At 43.5% G+C, this 19489-nt stretch overlaps 1 protein-coding gene across 9 annotated transcripts in view; it reads right to left on the reverse strand.

Annotated features, from left to right (window-relative positions):
- Positions 1 to 19489, reverse strand: part of sned1 (sushi, nidogen and EGF-like domains 1) — a 57627-nt gene that overhangs the window by 34048 nt on the left and 4090 nt on the right. For 7 of the 9 annotated variants that reach the window (XM_077534071.1, XM_077534069.1, XM_077534076.1 and 4 more), the window contains 25 exons: positions 18947 to 19091; positions 15526 to 15632; positions 15139 to 15345; positions 14843 to 14896; positions 14661 to 14736; positions 14432 to 14521; positions 14250 to 14369; positions 13972 to 14171; positions 13605 to 13745; positions 13191 to 13335; positions 12979 to 13125; positions 12559 to 12789; positions 10790 to 10983; positions 9990 to 10117; positions 9366 to 9520; positions 9121 to 9288; positions 8324 to 8458; positions 8122 to 8244; positions 3794 to 4032; positions 3521 to 3680; positions 3195 to 3362; positions 1718 to 2051; positions 1527 to 1654; positions 698 to 809; positions 478 to 632 (listed from right to left, as the gene is read on the reverse strand). In XM_077534071.1, the coding sequence (XP_077390197.1) occupies positions 478 to 632; positions 698 to 809; positions 1527 to 1654; positions 1718 to 2051; positions 3195 to 3362; positions 3521 to 3680; positions 3794 to 4032; positions 8122 to 8244; positions 8324 to 8458; positions 9121 to 9288; positions 9366 to 9520; positions 9990 to 10117; positions 10790 to 10983; positions 12559 to 12789; positions 12979 to 13125; positions 13191 to 13335; positions 13605 to 13745; positions 13972 to 14171; positions 14250 to 14369; positions 14432 to 14521; positions 14661 to 14736; positions 14843 to 14896; positions 15139 to 15345; positions 15526 to 15632; positions 18947 to 19091 (3862 nt within the window). The remainder of the gene's footprint in view (positions 1 to 477; positions 633 to 697; positions 810 to 1526; positions 1655 to 1717; positions 2052 to 3194; positions 3363 to 3520; positions 3681 to 3793; positions 4033 to 8121; positions 8245 to 8323; positions 8459 to 9120; positions 9289 to 9365; positions 9521 to 9989; positions 10118 to 10789; positions 10984 to 12558; positions 12790 to 12978; positions 13126 to 13190; positions 13336 to 13604; positions 13746 to 13971; positions 14172 to 14249; positions 14370 to 14431; positions 14522 to 14660; positions 14737 to 14842; positions 14897 to 15138; positions 15346 to 15525; positions 15633 to 18946; positions 19092 to 19489) is intronic. The other 2 variants (XM_077534070.1, XM_077534072.1) reach the window with 2 other exon arrangements.

A 19489-nucleotide genomic window follows, 5' to 3' on the forward strand; every position in this document is an offset into this window, starting at 1 on the left:
TTGGTATTGAATGTTAATAGCCAGTTTCATAAGTTGCATGTTCTTATTTTAAGATTTTGCAAATCTAGTAATAAGATAAATGTAAAATTAATTTTAAGACAATAGTTCTATATAGTGCAGCGGGAAAAAAAGTCAATATTACTTGGTTTTAGTCTAAAAATGCTATTTTCAAGACCGCTGTGGTTAATATGGGCCGAGTATTATTTCATTATTTTTCAAAATCTTGCAGGTAAATTTAAGTAAAATTTTCTTGTTCTATTGGCAGATAATTTTGCTTATTTGGAGTAATAATTTTCTTGTTTTACTATTTTTTTTCTTTAATTTTCAACGGTCCTCCTCATGCATGAGTACTTTCTAAATTTGTGTCTTCCAAAAACATGATTACATTCAACGTAGACATATATACATGTATCCCGGTTTAAAATGATATTTAATGATCCACGTGTAGTCACTACATGCATCTCTCTGAATACACACCTTGAGTGATTTGGACTCAGCCTGGGAAGCGAGCAGAGCGGACCGCAGCCGAGTGGCCTCCTCCTCCAGGCCCATCCTGTCTCGCTCGGCCGATTCCCGATGCAGGAAAAGCGAGGTCTGGGATTTGCGCAGTCGCTCTTCCATCTCCCGATTTCCTACCAAAAAAACATTGTGTTGAATTTTTACGAATCATTCTTGTTAACGTGCGTCTTCTTCCTACCGTCATTGAACTCCTTAAGGGTCTTGTGGAGTTTGGTGACTTCGCTGGACGATTTGTCCTGGAGTGTTGACACCTGCTTGCTTAGAATGACGAGCTGAGCATTGGACTCATCCTAAAAATGACAATAAATAAATAGACCTCAAAGTCTAAGTGCAGTGGCGCCTTGGTCAACTTTTAAATTCAGTTTTACATTCCAGCATTACAGATTAGGATTAGAATCCGCATCAGTGTTAATTTTGACAAGACATTTAAATTTAGTTTTGTTGTAGTCTTTTGACTAAACTTATATTTTTAGTCATAATTTAGTCATCTGATTGTATTTTTAATCCAATTTTATCGACGAAAAAGAGCAATTTTAGTTGACTAAATTGACAGTTTAGTCATTTTCCTTCAGCATACATTTCAACTTTTATACAGAAAATTACAACACACCTATTTGTAACAGTAGTTTAACACGCAAGACACATTTAATAATACAACAGTGTCTAATATAACCTAGTTCTCACCTAAATAAAAAACGTGCATAATTGCTTGAGATTAATGTTACAGCTGCACAATGAATGCGTTTGATTCCTTCTGATTGGATTGTGTGAATTTTCGTCAATGTGTTGTTTTCATTTTAGTTTTAGTCATTGACGAAATTGTCAGACAATTTTAGTTTTTCATCTGGTTTCTTGAGATCTCCTTAATTTGTTGGAATTTAGAGTTATCGTCTCATCTATTTTAATTTTCGTTTAATTTTCGTCCCAAAAAAAATTTCGCGACGAAGAATATGACAAAAATTGTTCATTGACGAAATTATCCCTGATCGGTATCAGTGAAGACATACTCTTTCTCTCTGTGTGTCTCTGAGTTCTCTCTGGAGGTCCTGCAGGCAGGCCTGGATGAAGTCCAAGTCCAGTTCTTCATCATCAGCACAGGAAGCGGAGATGCCGGTCACGCCGTCCCCTGCCGAGTCTGCGGTGAGCGTGTGTAAACCTCCTGACAGCCGCATGTAAACTAACAAGCAACAAGACAAACCTTGAAGAGGAAGTCTCCTCCTGGGAGACGTCAGGCGGAGACGGCGTAGCGCCGAGCCCACCGCGGACGCTTTGCGCTCCAGCTCGGACCGCCGGCTCTCGCTCGCCCCCAGTCGACGCTCCAGATCCAGGGCGGCGGCCTCTGCGCGACTCAGGCGAGCGTTCAGCTCTCCGGTCTGGAGGACGGCGTCTTCCAGGGCTCGCTTCAGCCGGGCGGCCTCGTCGCGACGCTTCTGGTCGGCCAGCTGTTGCTGGGCTTGTCGCACCTGCTGGAGCTCTGAGTCCTGGCGCGCGGCCTCCGTCAGCTCTAACACGCGCCTCTGCAGGGAGGACGCCTGATCAAGTAGAACGGAACTGAAATTACGTTTTCTGGTGAAGCACAGTGATTGTTAAAGGGTGGTACGCCAACTTCTGCTGTATTTAATATTTACGTCAAATACATTTGCATTCAGTCTTTAAGAAATGTTGACTTATTTTACATGTATTTTAATCAATGTATTTTAATTAGTATGCTATTTTGAGTTAATTTAAAGTTCCTTTAACGGCACTTATTTTTTTTAAATGCACAATTAATGACTAGGGGAACAACACAGCTGACACGTCCACGTCAAAATTTATCAGTAATAAATTTAATAATAATACATATATTTGTGCAAACTGGGGTGAAGTTGTATTTTACAAATTTAAAAATGTGTAGAATTTCTTCAAAGTTACTTCATATTAAAGATTAGATATCTCTTCATATGAAAAGAAAAATGCACTGAGCTGTCACCAATGACTTGCAAATGCAATTATGCTATCTAGTGGCAAAAAAAAAAAAAAAAAAGAACACAAACAAATCACCCTCATTTTTTTTACAGTACGGTACATCTTTTGAATTTTAACAAAATTTTATGAATTATTCCGAAATTACTGTCTCAGTGACAAAAGATGCAGCCATATTTCTATTAGTTTAACATTTTTTCCACTTTTATGTTAACTAGAGCATGAGTACTTAGAAATACTAGACACTAGATAGATATTTTATTGTACATTTAGAGCAGATATAAAATTTGTGATTAATCACAAGTTAACTATTGAAGTCATGCGATTAAATACGATTACAAACTTTTATCGCCTGACACTCCGAGTTCTTATACTTAATGCAGTCTTCATGATTTTATATTTTTAATTTTTGGTCAGCGAGAGTGATAGTAGTCTTTTTGGAATACTTCGTGAATTATCAATTAGTTATGGCATAAATGTGTCTGATGAGTAAAAATATAAAAATCAAATAAAAAAGGTATCTCTATATTGTGCATTTTCACGTATTGCAGTGGTCGTATAATCCAGCCAATCACGCATGACCAATATTATCAATCGTGATGTAATATCAATACAAAAAAATAATAAATATACCGGTAACAAAATAATAAATATGAATTAAAATGTGTTAAAACTACATGTTCCCTGGGTCAAAGATAAAAGGTGGGTATTACCTGATTGTTGGCTGCGTCTCTGGCCGCCTCGCACTCCAAAACTTTCTGCTTGAGGCCGAAAGTCTGGCGTCGCGCTTCTTCCTGCTGCTGTTCCTCCTGACAGAGTTGCGCTTGCAACTGCTTCAGCTCTTGCTCCTGACGCTGCTTCTCACCTTCCAGGACCTTCACCTGCAATAAACAGGGTTATTCTCTAATTATCACTTCCGGTGTTGTTAATGCTGCTGTGACAATTTCATTTCTTTCATGGGATGAGTAAATATGAATGAACTGTGTACAAATGAACTTTAGGTATTTTAGTCAGTCGACTTCATGTCTGACTTTCCGACCTGTCTGCGCAAGTCCTGGTTCCGTCGGCGTAACTGCAGCCGTGACTTCTCAACCTCCCGCATGCTGCTCCTCAGGGTGGACGCCTCCTGCTGCATGGAGGTGCTGCGCTCTTCCAAGACGGACAACTGCTGCTCTCGCTCCTCCACCGCTCGCCTCAAGCTGATGGCAAGGAGGAGAATGAGAAGAGGAATTATTAATGGTCACATGGTTAGCCAAGGTCTCATTAAAAAAAAAAAAAAAAGTGACATATCAGAAAGAATGAGACACTTTACCTGCTGTTGTCGCTCTCCGCCCGCTTGACGGTGGCTCTCAGCTCGTGGTTGGAGGCGCGAATTGCTTCCTTCTCACTGGTTTCGTCCTCCAGTAACCGTCGCAGGTTGAGGGCTTCCTTGCGCTGCTTCTCCCAATTCTGAGAGCTCTCCTGGAGGGACCGCCGGGCCTCGGCCAGCTCCCTCTGGACTTCTCCCAGTTGCTCTTCGGTGTCCTGCAGCTGAGTTTGAAGAGCCTCCACCTTAAACATGATAGTGATGAGATAGAACATATATTACAATTAAAAGACGACTGAGCAAATTACAGTCATGTATCTTATTACAATGAACCCCATGCTATGTCGTGGTTTATCTTTTCACCACTGTATTGCAGATTTTTCAGCAAGCTTGATTTTTATATGTAAGTTATATACAGCAAAGTCTGGCTGGGGGTTGTTAAGCTTTTCCGTTAACAGTGGTTGCACTTGTATGCCACCTAAAAATGAGACAAAAAATATTGTCAATATAATAACGTTTTTAAGTAGGGTTGTCAGTCGATTATTATTTTTTTTCAATTAATCACATGAATTAAATAATTAACTCATGATTAATCACAAGTTAATCACACATTTTATATCAGTTCTAAATATACACTAAAATAAAATGTACATATAATAGTCGACCCCACTCAGGTTTTTCATACTCTTGCAAAGATAAAAGTGGCAAAATATATTAACCAAATATAAATATGGTGGTAGCTTTTAGTTCAGTAATACAGTAGTTTCATAGTAATTCCTAAAGTTATTTGAAGTTAAAGTTAAAAAAAATATACTGCACTGTAAAAACAAAAACAAAAACAAAAAAAGAGTGTGAGACATTGATTTGTGTTGGCCATTTTTCTGCCAGGAGGTGGCATAAGTGTTTAATGTTAGACAATGATGACACATGGTGCAATCAAGTGTTGAAAAATTTGTGGCTTTAAAGGAATATTAAATTAACTCAATATTAACACAATGATTTCGACACCCCTAGTTTTAAGACAAGAAATAATTGATTCAATTTTCATTAGTTCCTATGGAGGAAAAAATAGGTTCCACTTTTCAGGTTTTTGGTTTATCGTTTAATTTAGTGGAACGACTCCAAAAATGTTGAAGCAGCTACTAGGGAAAAAGATGAGACTGGTGATAAAAAAGTAAAAGTAACAAGGACTTGAGTTCCAGTCCAAATGGGTGAATGAGCTCATGTAAACAAAGCAGAGTGAGCACATGACCTATATTAGTATCCTTTTAAAAAAAAATATATTTATATTTGGCTCTGGGGAGGACGGAGCTTATCAGGGCCGGGGCTAAGAGCCGTTTGGGCACACGGCCAGCTTGCGTCTCCTCACTGAGCTCACAGTGTCAAGAATCCGCAGAGCAATGTGATAAACAGCAGCACAGCCCCTGAAACTCCGAATGTGTGGGGGAGGAGGCCACACAGGATGATTCCTGATTCCTCCTCATAAACTCATGTGAGGAATAACAAGCTGATCTGACCAATTAAACTTTATTAGGAACATTGGACAATGCAGCACTTAAAAACCAATTTCGCTCAGTAACACGGATATATATCATGTATTATGAATAGACCGACAAAAATAAATAAATAAATAAATAAATAAATAAATAAATTCCTTCATGGAGCCATGTCCGAAAAGAAAAATGAAAAATGACATTCCAAATGTGTTTATGACAAATACAAACTGACTGTGAACATTTCTGAGGAAACCCCAAATTCGCTACATTCACAAGTACTCTTTGCTCACTGAGATACCAGCTTTATCGGCCTTCAGATTAAAAAAATAGCCGGTGCCGATATTTGTCGAAATGCCAAATATCGGTACCGATAATCGGCCCGGCCGATAATCAGTCTATCCCTAATTTACATAGGCCATTACATTATATAAAGCATTGATTGCCTGTCTTTGTTACTAAGGGTGTCACCAAGTTACAATAATTTAATACTAAAAATAGCAAAACTTTAATCCACAAATAGAAACAATTAACACTGTAACTATATTAAACATTGTCTGTAGAAAAATACCACATTAAAGCTGGCAACCACTTTAGACTCAATTTGCGGGTCCTTCAAAAATGAACCTGCTCTACATATTTTTGTCAAATTGCCACCAAACTTTACTAGACAGACTGATGATGGTAAATTACATAAGAAGGGTGGAGCCTGGCAGCCAAGTTGGATGACTCGCTATAAAACAGAAAACTCCACAAACGCCTTGTGTGTGGCGAAGGTCCCGCCCTGAAAAGAATCGTTGGCACGACCAACGGGCAGAAAAGTATCACACACCCCTGAGACCTGACGGTGTGAGGGTCCCTTCATCGCCGTTCGCAGCTTTCATTTTATACGATTCCACCCCCTTCTTCTTCGGGATGAGATGGGGCAGTGTTGTGTTATATGGACGAGAGGGGAGGGGAGAGGTGGGAGTGGGGTTGAGGGTCCCGGTGGAGCCAGCCTTTTGCTGTTACAAGGGGGAGAAAATAAACAGCCACCCGCCCCCCCCTTCACTGCTGGCTTATTTACACTAGGGGCTAACACAAACTTTGATTTCATAATACGGTACCAGGGACTCCCAACCCCACCGCTGTCCCACCAGCCCGACTCATAATGATGCTGTCCAGCTTCTCCTGCCGTCACTTATATACAAATGACATCAAATCAAATGAATGAAGGACCATTGTTTAGTTAATACGGATATTTTTTTTTTTCTTGTGTGTGGATTTGGTAACCAAACAACACGTTTTTTTGTGGTCATTATGTTATGATATGCGAGTAGATTGACAAAACGAGTTTTCAGTTGAAATCAAGGCTTTTCATTTGAGGTAGGATCCAATGTAGAGTTAAAAAAAAAAAGTTTTGTAGAGAATTAAATAGCACATAACACATGGACAAAGACAACATTGTGGTGTGACCAAATGTTAGATTCAACTGGGGGCAAAGGACTATTGGGGCGAAATACAGACAAACGACAAGAACTGAGGCAGATCAGGCTGACCAAATAAGCATATTTCTTGGGAACGTAAAAATGGACAAACACAACATTGTGGAGCGAACACATTTCAAAAACTACTGAAGAAAATGGCCATCAATGATAAATACTGTGCTGACAAACCTAAAATAATTAGACAGACTGGCCTGAATAAATAAGTAGTGCATCTCTTTAGACAAAAACCATGGATGTACACAACACTGTGGCACACAATATACTAGGGGGGAAAAGGACTGTTATCACTTTGGAACACAAAAATTGATTCACACAAGATTGTGGAGTGACCTTGTTAAAGTAGAGTAAAAGAAAAGGATATTTGGGGAGAACGACAAGAAAGGAGGCAGACTGGGCAGAACAATTAAGTGCCTTAGGTCCACAAAACGTAAATGGATGAATACAACACTGTGGAGCGACCACATATCAAATTCCACTACAAAAGAGGGACTCCTTTTAAAAGCGGGATGAAATTAAATGAAAGCAGCGTGGGCAGAACAAATATAGTATGTGGTTTAACGCCTCGGGATAGAAACACTTATGTACACAACATTGTGGAACGGACACATGTAAGAATCTATTGGGGAAAGTGGACTATCATGGATCAATGCAGTGAAACGGCAAAAACTCAGGCATGTGTAACAAATAAGTGTTGTAGCTCCCCAAGAAATAAACATAAACACACAACATTGTGGAGCATGTCAGAGACCAGAAAAGTCAGCTCGACTTCATTTATATAGCATGTTAAAAATGTGAATTGTCACGTAACATCTCTACATAGCATCAGATCTACTTTAATACTGTGCATGGGACTGGTTTTAAGCATTTCACAAAACCGTGGGAACCTTACCAATGGTGGTGGTCTAGCAAAGGAGGGGGGGGGGGGGTCTTCTCTCATTTGCTACAATTTGACAGATTGAAGCCAAGATGATCTGCTCTCCTGAAAGCCAAATTTCCCCCAAAGATAAACATCAGTTTTTTTTCCCCCCGGGTAAGCGAGTGTCTAAATCACGGCACAGAGAGCCTCCTTTCGGCCATATGAGCTGACTGTGAGCTCAGTTATGCTAAGAGGACCCAGCGACTTGTCATCCTTGTATATGTGTCCCCTCAGAGTGGACGCTAGCTCGCTTTTGTTTTAGGGGTACAGGACGGTTTTCTGGTTAACTCAAAATATTACAATCACAGGCACACCTACAAATAACCAAAAAAAACAAAAAAAAATCATGCCAGGCCGTGTATTGTCCATTTGACTTTGGAATGAAACACTAGTTAGCTAGTTGGTTAATCAAACCCGCTATAAACAGAGCTTCCTCACCTGGCGCTGGGCAGCCTGCTGCTGTTGGCTCAGCTCACATAGCTTCTCGCGTCCACTCTGCTCGGCCGCCTCAAAGTCGGCTTGCAGCTGCCGCGTCTCACACCGCAGGGCCGACATTTCCTTCTGGAAAACGACAACAAGAAAACGTGTGCAGTTAGAATGAGTGAAGAAACTTCTAGGATGGAAGGATGGTGATGGTGACCTTGTCGTGCTCCTGCGCGGCGAGCGCTTCCCTCCGAGTGAGCTCCAGATCACTGGTTACAGAATTTAGGTCCTTCTGGAGGACGGCAAGCTTCTCCAACAGGGATGCCTTTTCCGTCTCCTTCTGGGACAAAGCCTGATCACCAAAGACAGACAGTCAAAACTCTTACCTAACCTATTGAGATGCATTGCTCCATATTTGGTCTCAATATGTAATTTTTTGCTTTGAATCCAAAAGTGAGCGGTGCACCTGTTTGGTTCGTTGGTCTAGAGGTATAATTCTCGCTTCGGGTGTGAGAGGTCCTAGGTTCAAATCCCGGACGAGCCCTCCTATTTGCTGTTTTAAATGCAGTGTCATATTTGACAAGTGATGGGGGTTTACTCCTTTCTCTGGGGCTATCAAATACCGGACGAGCCCCCTTTGAATGTGTCTTCCCCCCCACGTGATAACGTGTGGCCATCAAAGTTTGGCTGTGATTTGTTGGTCTAGGGCAGAGGTCAGCAACTTTTACTGTCAAAACAGCCATTTTAAGCTAGAGTAATAATAAAATATCTGTCTAGTGCTACTGCACCAAAGGTGAGGGGCGGGGCATAGAGAGGGCTTTAAGAGCGATGCGGCTCCAGAGCCTCAGGTTGCAGACCCCTGGTCTAAGGGTATGATTCTTGCTAAAGGTGTGAGAGCTCCTGGGTTCAAATGCTACACAAGCTAACACTTAGGGTCTAACTACATCCCATACCTATCTGAATGTCATTCTACTTAAACTACCTACCTACATTTCTGTCCTTCGTCCTACTTACCTCCTGTTTCTCGCTGTGGGCCTTCATTATACTTCTCTCCCAGTCCTGCTGGGCTTGGAGCATCTCCTTCTTTAACTTCTGCAGCTGCTCTGTGCTGCGCTCTTCCAAGTCCTGGTTGTGCGCGCGCAGCTGCTCCTGCTGCCTCGTCAGTTCTATTAGCTGCTGCTCCTGTAGACCACCACCACCACCATCATCATCATCATCATCATCCTACCGTCGCATCATCATTGCCATCATGGTCAAACCTTCTGCTTGCTTTCATCCTCCAGCTGCTCTCGGTGAAGTTTGTCCCTGTTCTTCAGGCTCTCCACTTGGACCAGCTTCTCTTCCAGGGCACTGCGCTCCTTTGCAGCCTGAGCAAGCTCACGCTCAGCATCCAAACGCACTCGAGCAATATCACCTACACAAAATTGTGGCTCGTGGTCGTAATCAGACAAGTATTCTAGGATGAGTGTGCCTAAAAGTAGCCAAAACTAGCTTAAAATGGCTGCTTCAAAACAAAACCTTAAAATGGCTGCTTGTTTTTTTCTAGCATGGAACTGAATTAACCCCCTAATAAAACTGCATTAACCCCTTAGTAGGATTTACTTCCACTTTGACTAAATTTAGAGTCTGCAGATCAAATACAACTGGAACTAAAAAAGATGATCCGGGACATGTAAGGTGGCTTTTGCATTATACTGTCATGTTTTTGACACCAACATGGGATTGATGCGCTGGGAAAGTCATCCCCATACATGTGCAGCTGTTGCGGAGCTCGTAGATAAAATATGGTTGTCTTGTGGGCCCATGTGGGAAGGCTCCACGGACAGAGGGGGTTGGCACATGGGTGAAGGTGGGGTAGGGGGTGCAGCGGTTTGTCTACTCACGCGTTAAGGCTTCGTTAACTGAAAGCAAGCTGCGCCTCTCGGCCTCCATGCGGCTACACTCTCCTTCCAGGGACGAGGCCAGATCCTGGCTTCGGAACACGTTGGTCTCCAGGGACTGCTTTTCGGCTCTGGAAGGAAAAGCACGGTCAGAAGCCTGACTTATGGCCGGGCGGTATGAAAGTGGGTTTTTTTTTTCCAGATTTTTTTTTCTTTATTGTTATAAGAGCAAACTACAATAATGACAGTATTCAAAACAAGTGTAGCTTTTTGGTTTGGTTCCATCTCTGGAATATGTTTGACTTAATTTTCTTCATTTAATGTTGCTAAACTTAAATGTATTTTTACTACATGGAACTCGAAGGTTCAAATCAGACATATTCAATAGGCCCTAATGCTGATTTTGGCATTTGTTAGAAAAAAAATTGATTGTTATCCATCCATCCATTTTCTTAACCGCTTTTCCTCACAAGGGTTGCGGGGGGTGCTGGAGCCTATCCCAGTTGGCTTCGGGCAGTAGGCGAATTACACCCTGAACTGGTTTCCAGCCGATCCAGGAATTGATTATTAATTTATTTATATATATATTAAAAAATAAATAAATAAATAATAATAATAATTTTTAAAAAAACAAACAAGCAGCCCATTTTTTGGTCTTTTTTTTTTTTTTTTTCCAAAGGAGCCAATATCAGTTAATTAAATAGGACAGATGATTAAGCAATCAGGCCCTTGCATTCGACACTTAGCAGCGTACTTTTACCCTGGAACTTAATGCATACAATGAAATTAAACTTGATATTTGCCTGCGTGCCAGCAGCTCCTGTGCAAGGTCGCAGGTTTTGCGCTCGGCAGAGCAGAGTCGGACCTCCAGGGCAGCTTTGTCCTTGGCCAGACCGTCTCTGTCTGCGGCGACCTTCTCCAAAACTGCCGCCTGCTCGTCCAGCTGCCTCCTGCTTTCACGAAGCTCCTCCCATGCACTCTGCACCTGTCTGCTCACCTGCATATGAATACACAAAAAAATGTAACAAATAACTGTACATATCACTACATACCTACCTACTTTAGTGGAAATGCCACTTTTGCATTCTACAGATAAAAAGTTGTGCAGTAGTTCCAAGGGGTTTACAAGGGCCAGTGGCTGCAGAAACGTCACATGGGGACTATTGTGTATTTGGACTGTGGGAACTATTGTCTAAATTTAGTTCCAAGACCAAAAAAAAGACCTCAATGGGAGAAGAGGTCCAGGAACCTTTATGGTGGGATGTATGTATAAATCCATGAGAAAAAGAAGACAGAAAAAATGCATAACATGATGGCTGAGTATATAACAGACCTCAGCACCCTCTCATGTTTATTATATTTTTTCCAGCACGGCGGAAGGTTTAAAAAAGCAACAATCAGCGTAATTTGATTTCCTTCCAGGCTAAATTGAAGTCAAACTAAATATTAGCGCACCACGTCTCCCGGCCCAGGCTGGATGACACCCAAGCTTTTACACATTTATTTTCACAGCTCGCTTATCTCAAAGTGTTTGGATGGAATTTGTCCATTTGTTTGGTTTTTTAAAAACTACCTGAGCTCAAACGCGGAGGTCCTGCTCGAGCGATAATAAAGCAGGAGAGGATTCTTGTCATTCTTCAGCGGGCAAAGAATGAGAAGACTTTGGCGGTGCAAATTTATGACTCTCAACTTTAAAAAAGCATTCTGACGCTCCATTTATCTTCCTCGCATTTGTGCGCTATTCTTTTATCCTGCTGACTCATAAAATACTATTAATAGCACTTCAGCCTTAAGAAAATATCAGTTTTAAGGAGACAGTAATGATACTGAAAGTTATGTACTGGCCTTCGTCTTTGCAGTAGCGTCATTTATTGAGCCAGAAATGTAGATCTTTACCTTCTTTTTAAAGTGGAAGTCAACCTTAAACATTTCTTGACAATAATATATGTGATCTCACTAGTCAAAACATGACATTCTGTTTAATATTACATAAAAATGGCTGGATTTTGCTGCATAACTCATATTCCACAAATGTAATACTAATCAGAATGTTTCAACTAGCGAGCTTACATTTGCATCTTCCACCTGTAAAAGAAAAAAGCCAATTATTTTTTTTTTTGTGAGTCTCAAATTTTATGTTGTTAATTTGAAGGCGCTGAATTTTCTCAATTGTGGAGTTCTATATCAGAATTTCTTGTTTTATAATGAGCCATCAAAATGTTCTGCCAATTTTGTCCAACAATATGTGATGTAATCAAAAACTATAATACTGCATATAATATTTTCGTGCCATCCATTAGTCTAGTATGTGTAGTGAGAAAAAAAAAGATCAATCAGACAAAATCTCAAACACAAGTTTATCTTTGAAGGATCCGTGGAAATGGCAAAAATGACCTTAAAATGGCTGCTTTAATCCAACATGGTAGACTTACTATGTCTTTTATGGCATGGCATCGTGAGATTTTTTTTTTTTTTTGTCATGATAGACAAATTTCATGTTGCCAAGTGAAACTGGCTTTAAGGGCTGATTTAAAAGAAGGTGAGTACAACGTATTACAATCACGTCCCTGACCTGCGAATGCTTCTCCAGGTTGCAAGCGTTCTCCTTCTGCAGTCGGTCCAGGTCCTCTTCCATCTTGCGCCGCAGTTCCCCCAGGTGATGCTGTGAGCTCTGCAGGGCTTCCTTCTCCGCCAGAACGCTCGCCTTTTCTCGTTGTAGCTGGGCCACCTCTTCCCGGGCCACCGCCCGTTCCGTTTCCGCCTCCCGTCGGCGGTCACCAAGCTCCGACTTCTCAGCTTCGGCCTGAAACACAGGGGGCGACGTGACTGGACACGGTTAGGGTCAGGTGACGTTTGTGAATGGTCTGACATGGACAAACTTTTTTTTTTTAAATCTCTGAATGAGGGTTTTATTTTAGTAAGGGTGTTTTTGTTTTTTTTCGTTGGAGTTAATGCGGCTTTCAACCCTCTCTTCATAGGGACAAATGCTAACCTGCAGCAGCAGGCGGTTGAGATCCACCTTGTCCTTTGCCAGGCCCTCACTCAGGGCGACCATCTTGGCCAGGGAGTCCTTCAACCCCGCTTCCTGCTGGTGCAACTTGGCCACCAGCGCTTCCTGCGCCGTACCGCGACACTCCGCCTGCAGGGGGGCCGGCTTAAATATGCATCATTGTGATCGGACGGACGCAGTTGCGGAGGTCGAACCTTGGTGAGAGCCAGAGCCAGGCTGGCCTTGTCCTCCTCCAGAACCTCCTTCTCCAGGCCCGACCGGCTCAGCGTCTCCCTCGCCACCACCAGCTCCCGCCGGAGGTCCGAGTGCTTCCCCTCCAGCTCCTCCAGGCTTCGCTCGCTGGAACGTAAACGTCTCACACAGTTACATCATCAAAAGGAAAAAAAAAAAAGCTTCAAAAGAACAATCCATCTGGCCTTCGAAAGATGGCGCACCAACTGCTGCCATGCATGGGGGACCAAGCTGGATCACAAGTCCTGCTAGGCTCCCCAAAACACTTTCATGACATTTCAAACTCATCATACAACATTACTCTTTAAAATAAAAGGCTTACAGATTATTTGATATGTGGAATTAAAAAAAAATATATAATCGTGTTTATGTCGCACCCTTGCTGGACCTCAGAGCGCAGCCGTTCCAATTGTAGCTCCACGTCTATGTGCTCCCGTTTCAGGGCTTCCAGTTCCCCACGTTGGGAGTCGCACACCTGTCGCACTCCTGCTAAAAGCTGCTCCATGCCACACTTCTCACTGGGAACACAATGACGACAAGAATAGAAAAATAGTTTACGGTCCTCTGAATAAAAACTTGTCTGCCAGATGGGGATTCCCACTTAGAGGTCTCAGGTTCAAGTCCTACTTCAAAACGTCCATCGCAATGCTTTTAAAAAAAAAAAAAAAAAAAAAATCGAATTTTTGTTGTTTGTCTAATGGTGACCCATACCTACTTGTCTTGTAGTGAAGGTGAACGCAGTACCTGGAGATGACGTCCAGCGAAGAGCGGTATCTGTCCTTCTCCTGGACTGTTTCCTCCAAAGCCTTTTTGACCTCTTGACTTTCTTTCATCACGTCCCGTATCCTCGCCTCCAGTTCGGTCCTGGCTGAGTCACTCTGCTGCAGTTGACTACGCAGCATGTCTGCTTCCTTCACGGAGGCCTCCAGGCGACCACAGAGGTCCTGCAAGATTTTGTGTCATTTGTATCATGTCAAGGAAAACTATTTGTGATAGATAGCATGAGGAAAAGGGTGTGAGACCTGAGTTTGTTGCCGGTGCTTGTCGAGGGCACCCTGCACAGTCACGAGGGTGAGGTTCCTCCGTGGAGAACAGTCAAGAAGACCGCCAGTTTCACCGCTATCACATTCACTGGACACTAGCTGGCGACCCATTGGGGACATTTTTAGACGATGGAAATTTGTACAAGACTTTTTGATCTGACCTGTTGGACCTCGCGGAGTACTTCCTGAAGGGTTTGGATCTCGGCCTGGAAGACTTCCATCTCTCCTTTGTCCTCACTCCAGCTCATCTCCTGAGCGGGAGACCACGTAGATCAAACAAAGTGAAAACTTAAGCCTGACATTTCACAGACGGGAGTGGCTCAACACAAGGAAAGTGATCAAAGCCTTACGAAAAGGCTTCAGTTAATAAACTCCTCCTCAAGGTCTCACCATCATGTCCAGGCTGGCGTCCTTCTCAGTATTTTGGCTGCGGAGATGATTCACTGCATTTGTCAGCTCCATGATCCTGAATAAGACATGGGGGGAAACTGAATGTCAATAAAAAAAATATTTGTTACTACAAATAGTTACAAAATTGAGTAAAATGTTCATGAACAAGATTTGATCCTCACTTCTGTCCAAAGTCAAGTGTGCTACCCACTGAGCCATGAAGACGCCGTTGATTCCTAACCAGGGTTTCAAATTTACCCTCCAATTAGTGTTACAATTTCAAACAGTTGTTACAAAATTGAAAAATTCAGCTGTCAGAATGTGTGACTGTGACCTTGGGTTTCAAAGGAAGGTTTGGCTTCCACGCAGGGTCCCAATTTTTAACAGTGGCTAAGAAACTGACTTCAGGTCTGAGAAATTTCATCTCCAAGTCAGTCAAGTTTTATATTAGAAAAACAGGCTCTTTCCTGTAATGTACCTGGAGTTGAGTTCCACTTTCTCGGCATCCCAGCAGCCCTGAAGCTGCATGGCCTCTCGGAGCTTGTCCTTCAGCTGCCGCTCCAGCACCGACACCTCCGCGCCACTGGAGGCGCTCTCCTGCGTGGCCTGTGGCTCCAAATGGCAACAGGCTACACGGAGCTGCTGGCTGATGGCGGCACATTCGCCTCGCATGTCAGACAGCGTCCTGGAAGGCGTATCAGAGATGTTAATGGTAGCGCTGCTATTTATTTGCCGATGCCTTTTACCCAAAACCCGACGAGGCATCAATGTGTTTCTCACAGCACACCGACATGGTAAAAACTGCTTTCCGTGTAAAAGGGGCTCATGAGCGATTGCGTGTGCTTTTTGTTGACTGCACACTCACCTGTCAGCAAAGGTCCTGAGTTGTGTGAAAGCGTTCCTCAGGGAGGTGGCCTGGCGCCACAAGCTTCTGACGCGAGCCTGCTCCCGACTCAGGCGGCAAGACGACGTCTGCGAAGGGGGTGCGTGTATATGTGTGTTTGAAGTGGAAGGGAGAGACGTTAGCGAGAGATGGCACCTCTTATGTTATTGTGATTCCAAACAGACGCTGTCCTGGAAGCGTGCTGGCACATATACAAGTCATTGGATTTCCCTGAATAAACACACATCCGACGTTTACGGCAACAAAGGGGGCCTCTTTCTCCCGCCCTTCGCCACTTGGAATGTTTTCACAGGAAAAAACAACGGGAGAAACAATGCGAGAGTGAATGTTGGCTACAAATCAGATTACTAAGGTTAACCCTTGAGAGATCCTGGAGACACTTTGTAATTTGTACTACACTGGTTTGCAAATTTTGATTTTCATATTATTCCGGTAGATGGACTTGTTTTCCATTCAAAGCATGCAGCATTTTTTTTAAACTTTTTTTTTTTTTTTTTTTTTTTTTTTTTTTTGTAAGAGTGCTCTGCACCTGATCTTTTAAGTACACAATCTGTCTTATGCTGTGAAGTAGTTGAATAATAAATGATTAAAATTTGGCTTGGAAAGTACATTAATTTTATTATATTTTTAGTACTAAAGTGTTTTTCTTTTACACTAATTACAATAATAAAAAAAACAAGCTAATTATATCTCATTGTATGTTTTATCTTCAAAAAGTTACAATTCCCAAAATGCAAATATTGTTCAGTTTGAAATAGTCATATAAAATATGCATTATATCATTTAGCAATTCTTTTGAAATATACACTGCATATTAAATAACAATGATTTATTTTTTTATTTAGTTTTTAATAGACCCCAAATAATTAGTTTTAAAATTCAAATGTTATTTCAACTTTACTATGCAAATTTCTTGAATTTTACTGTTATATTTTTAATCAATTTTCATTTTTTTACAAAAAAGGATGTAAGCAAAAATATTTTTCCTATTTTAGTTTTTGAAGTATAAATGGGATATTTATAAAATTTTATTATAAAATTATTTTAGTTCTTTTATTCTTATTAAATCATTGACATTTTAAAATTTAATATTAATTACATTTTACAATTTAATTTTACATTGTTGAGGCGGCTGATCGGAGCTGTGGCCGTAAGGTGGTCGGTGCCTGTCGTGGCGGCAATCCTCGAACCCGCTGGTGGACACCAGCGGTAAGAGATGCCGTCAAGCTGAAGAAGGAGTCCTATCGGGCCTTTTTGGCCTGTCGGACTCCGGAGGCAGCTGACGGGTACCGGATGGCCAAGCGGAAAGCGGCTTCGGCGGTTGCTGAGGCAAAAACTCGGACATGGGAGGAATTCGGTGAGGCCATGGAAAACGACTTCCGGACGGCTTCGAGGAAATTCTGGTCCACCATCCGGCGTCTCAGGAGGGGAAAGCAGTGCACCGTTAACACTGTGTATAGTGGCAATGGGGTGCTGCTGACCTCGACTCGGGACGTCGTGAAGCGGTGGGGGGAATACTTCGAAGACCTCCTCAATTCCACCAACACGTCTCCTCTTGAGGAAGCAGAGTCTGGGGACTCTGGGGTGGGCTCTCCTATCTCTGGGGTCGAAGTCACTGAGGTGGTTGGAAAGCTCCTCGGTGGCAGGGCCCCGGGGGTGGATGAGATCCGCCCGGAGTTCCTAAAGACTCTGGATGTTGTGGGGCTGTCGTGGTTGACACGCCTCTACAACATCGCGTGGACATCGGGGACAGTGCCTCTGGATTGGCAGACCGGGGTGGTGGTCCCCCTTTTTAAGAAGGGGGACCGGAGGGTGTGTTCCAACTACAGAGGGATCACACTCCTCAGCCTTCCTGGTAAGGTCTATTCAGGGGTGCTGGAGAGGAGGGTCCGTCGGGAGGTCGAATCTCGGATTCAGGAGGAGCAGTGTGGTTTTCGTCCTGGCCGTGGAACAGTGGACCAGCTCTACACCCTCCGCAGGATCCTCGAGGGTGCGTGGGAGTTCGCTCAACCAGTCCACATGTGTTTTGTGGATTTGGAGAAGGCGTTCGACCGTGTCCCTCGGGGAGTTCTGTGGGGGGTGCTTCGGGAGTACGGGGTGCCATACCCCTTGATACGGGCTGTTCGGTCCCTGTACGACCGTTGCCAGTTTGGTCCGCATTGCCGGCAGTAAGTCGGATTCGTTTCCGGTGAGGGTTGGACTCCGCCAAGGTTGCCCTTTGTCACCGATTCTGTTCATAACTTTTATGGACAGAATTTCTAGGCGCAGCCGAGGCGTGGAGGGGTTCCGGTTTGGTGGCCTCAACATTGCATCTCTGCTCTTTGCAGATGATGTGGTGCTGTTGGCTTCATCAGGCCGGGGCCTTCAGCTCTCACTGGAGCGGTTCGCAGCCGAGTGTGAAGCGGCTGGGATGAGGATCAGCACCTCCAAATCTGAGACCATGGTCCTCAGTCGGAAAAGGGTGGAGTGTCGTCTTCAGGTCGGGGATGAGATCCTGCCCCAAGTGGAGGAGTTCAAGTATCTTGGGGTCTTGTTCACGAGTGAGGGTAGGATGGAGCGGGAGATCGACAGGCGGATCGGTGCAGCGTCTGCAGTGATGCGGACTCTGTATCGGTCCGTCGTGGTGAAGAAAGAGCTGAGCCAAAAGGCAAAGCTCTCGATTTACCGGTCGATCTACGTTCCAACCCTCACCTATGGTCACGAGCTGTGGGTCGTGACCGAAAGAACGAGATCCCGGATACAAGCGGCCGAAATGAGTTTCCTCCGCAGGGTGTCCGGGCTCTCCCTTAGAGATAGGGTGAGAAGCTCGGTCATCCGGGAGGGACTCAGAGTCGAGCCGCTGCTCCTCCGCGTTGAGAGGAGCCAGCTGAGGTGGCTCGGGCATCTGGTTCGGATGCCTCCTGGACGCCTCCCTGGGGAGGTGTTCCGGGCATGTCCCACTGGCGGGAGACCCCGGGGACGACCCAGGACACGCTGGAGAGACTATGTCTCTCGGTTGGCCTGGGAACGCCTCGGGATCCCGCCGGAGGAGCTGGTTGAAGTGGCTGGGGAGAGGGAAGTCTGGGTTTCCCTCCTGAAGCTGCTGCCCCCGCGACCCGACCCCGGATAAGCGGAAGAAGATGGATGGATGGATGGATTTTACAATTTAAAAAAAAAAAAAATTTAAATTCCAATTCATTTTTGTGTTTCCTGTTTTTTTTTTAAATAAAATAAACTATGGAGTTATGTAGACATTTAAACGGTTAAATGTCCTTATAATGACTTGTCATCTTGAAATGCATTACATAAATATGCACAAGGTTCGGATTATGTTAATTGCTATGACATTATAAGAACAGGGAGTACAAAATGAAATCTAAATGTGAACTAATATCATGCTGACCTCTTGCTGGTGGCGCAGGCGCGTATCGCACAGCTCGGCATCCTGCCGGGCCTTCCGCAGGCTCTCGACCAGGCCCTGGTTGAGGGCGTCGGCCTCCTCCAGCTGTTCTCGCAGCACACAGTTGACTTGGATCAGGCTGCCACATCTGGAAATACGACACATCTGCGTTAGCTTAGCTTGAGTCACATACACATGCATCCTGTTACATGCGCTGATGCTATCTTGTGTGCATACACGCCAGATGATGCTTTGTATTACCTAATGATGTTTGCGGTGGAATTGCGCTGCATTCAAGACAACTGGGAATTTGGAAGGATCCCATTTGGAGCTCACGGGCTCAAAGACCTCAAAGCAACCGTAAACAAACAACAAAAAAACATGGCTGAGGACCTCAGTGAGGTTTGAAGCATTTGTTTTGTTTGTGAATTTAACACAACTGTCGTGAGCTTCAAGTGGAATATTTCCAAATTCCCAGCATTTAGTTTGGGGTGGAGCATAAGGGTTCGGGGTTCAGGTTTAGGAATGCAGACCTGGTTAGAGAAC

Source organism: Festucalex cinctus, chromosome 10 (genome assembly GCF_051991245.1).
Source record: "Festucalex cinctus isolate MCC-2025b chromosome 10, RoL_Fcin_1.0, whole genome shotgun sequence".
NCBI classification, from domain to species: Eukaryota; Metazoa; Chordata; class Actinopteri; order Syngnathiformes; family Syngnathidae; genus Festucalex; species Festucalex cinctus.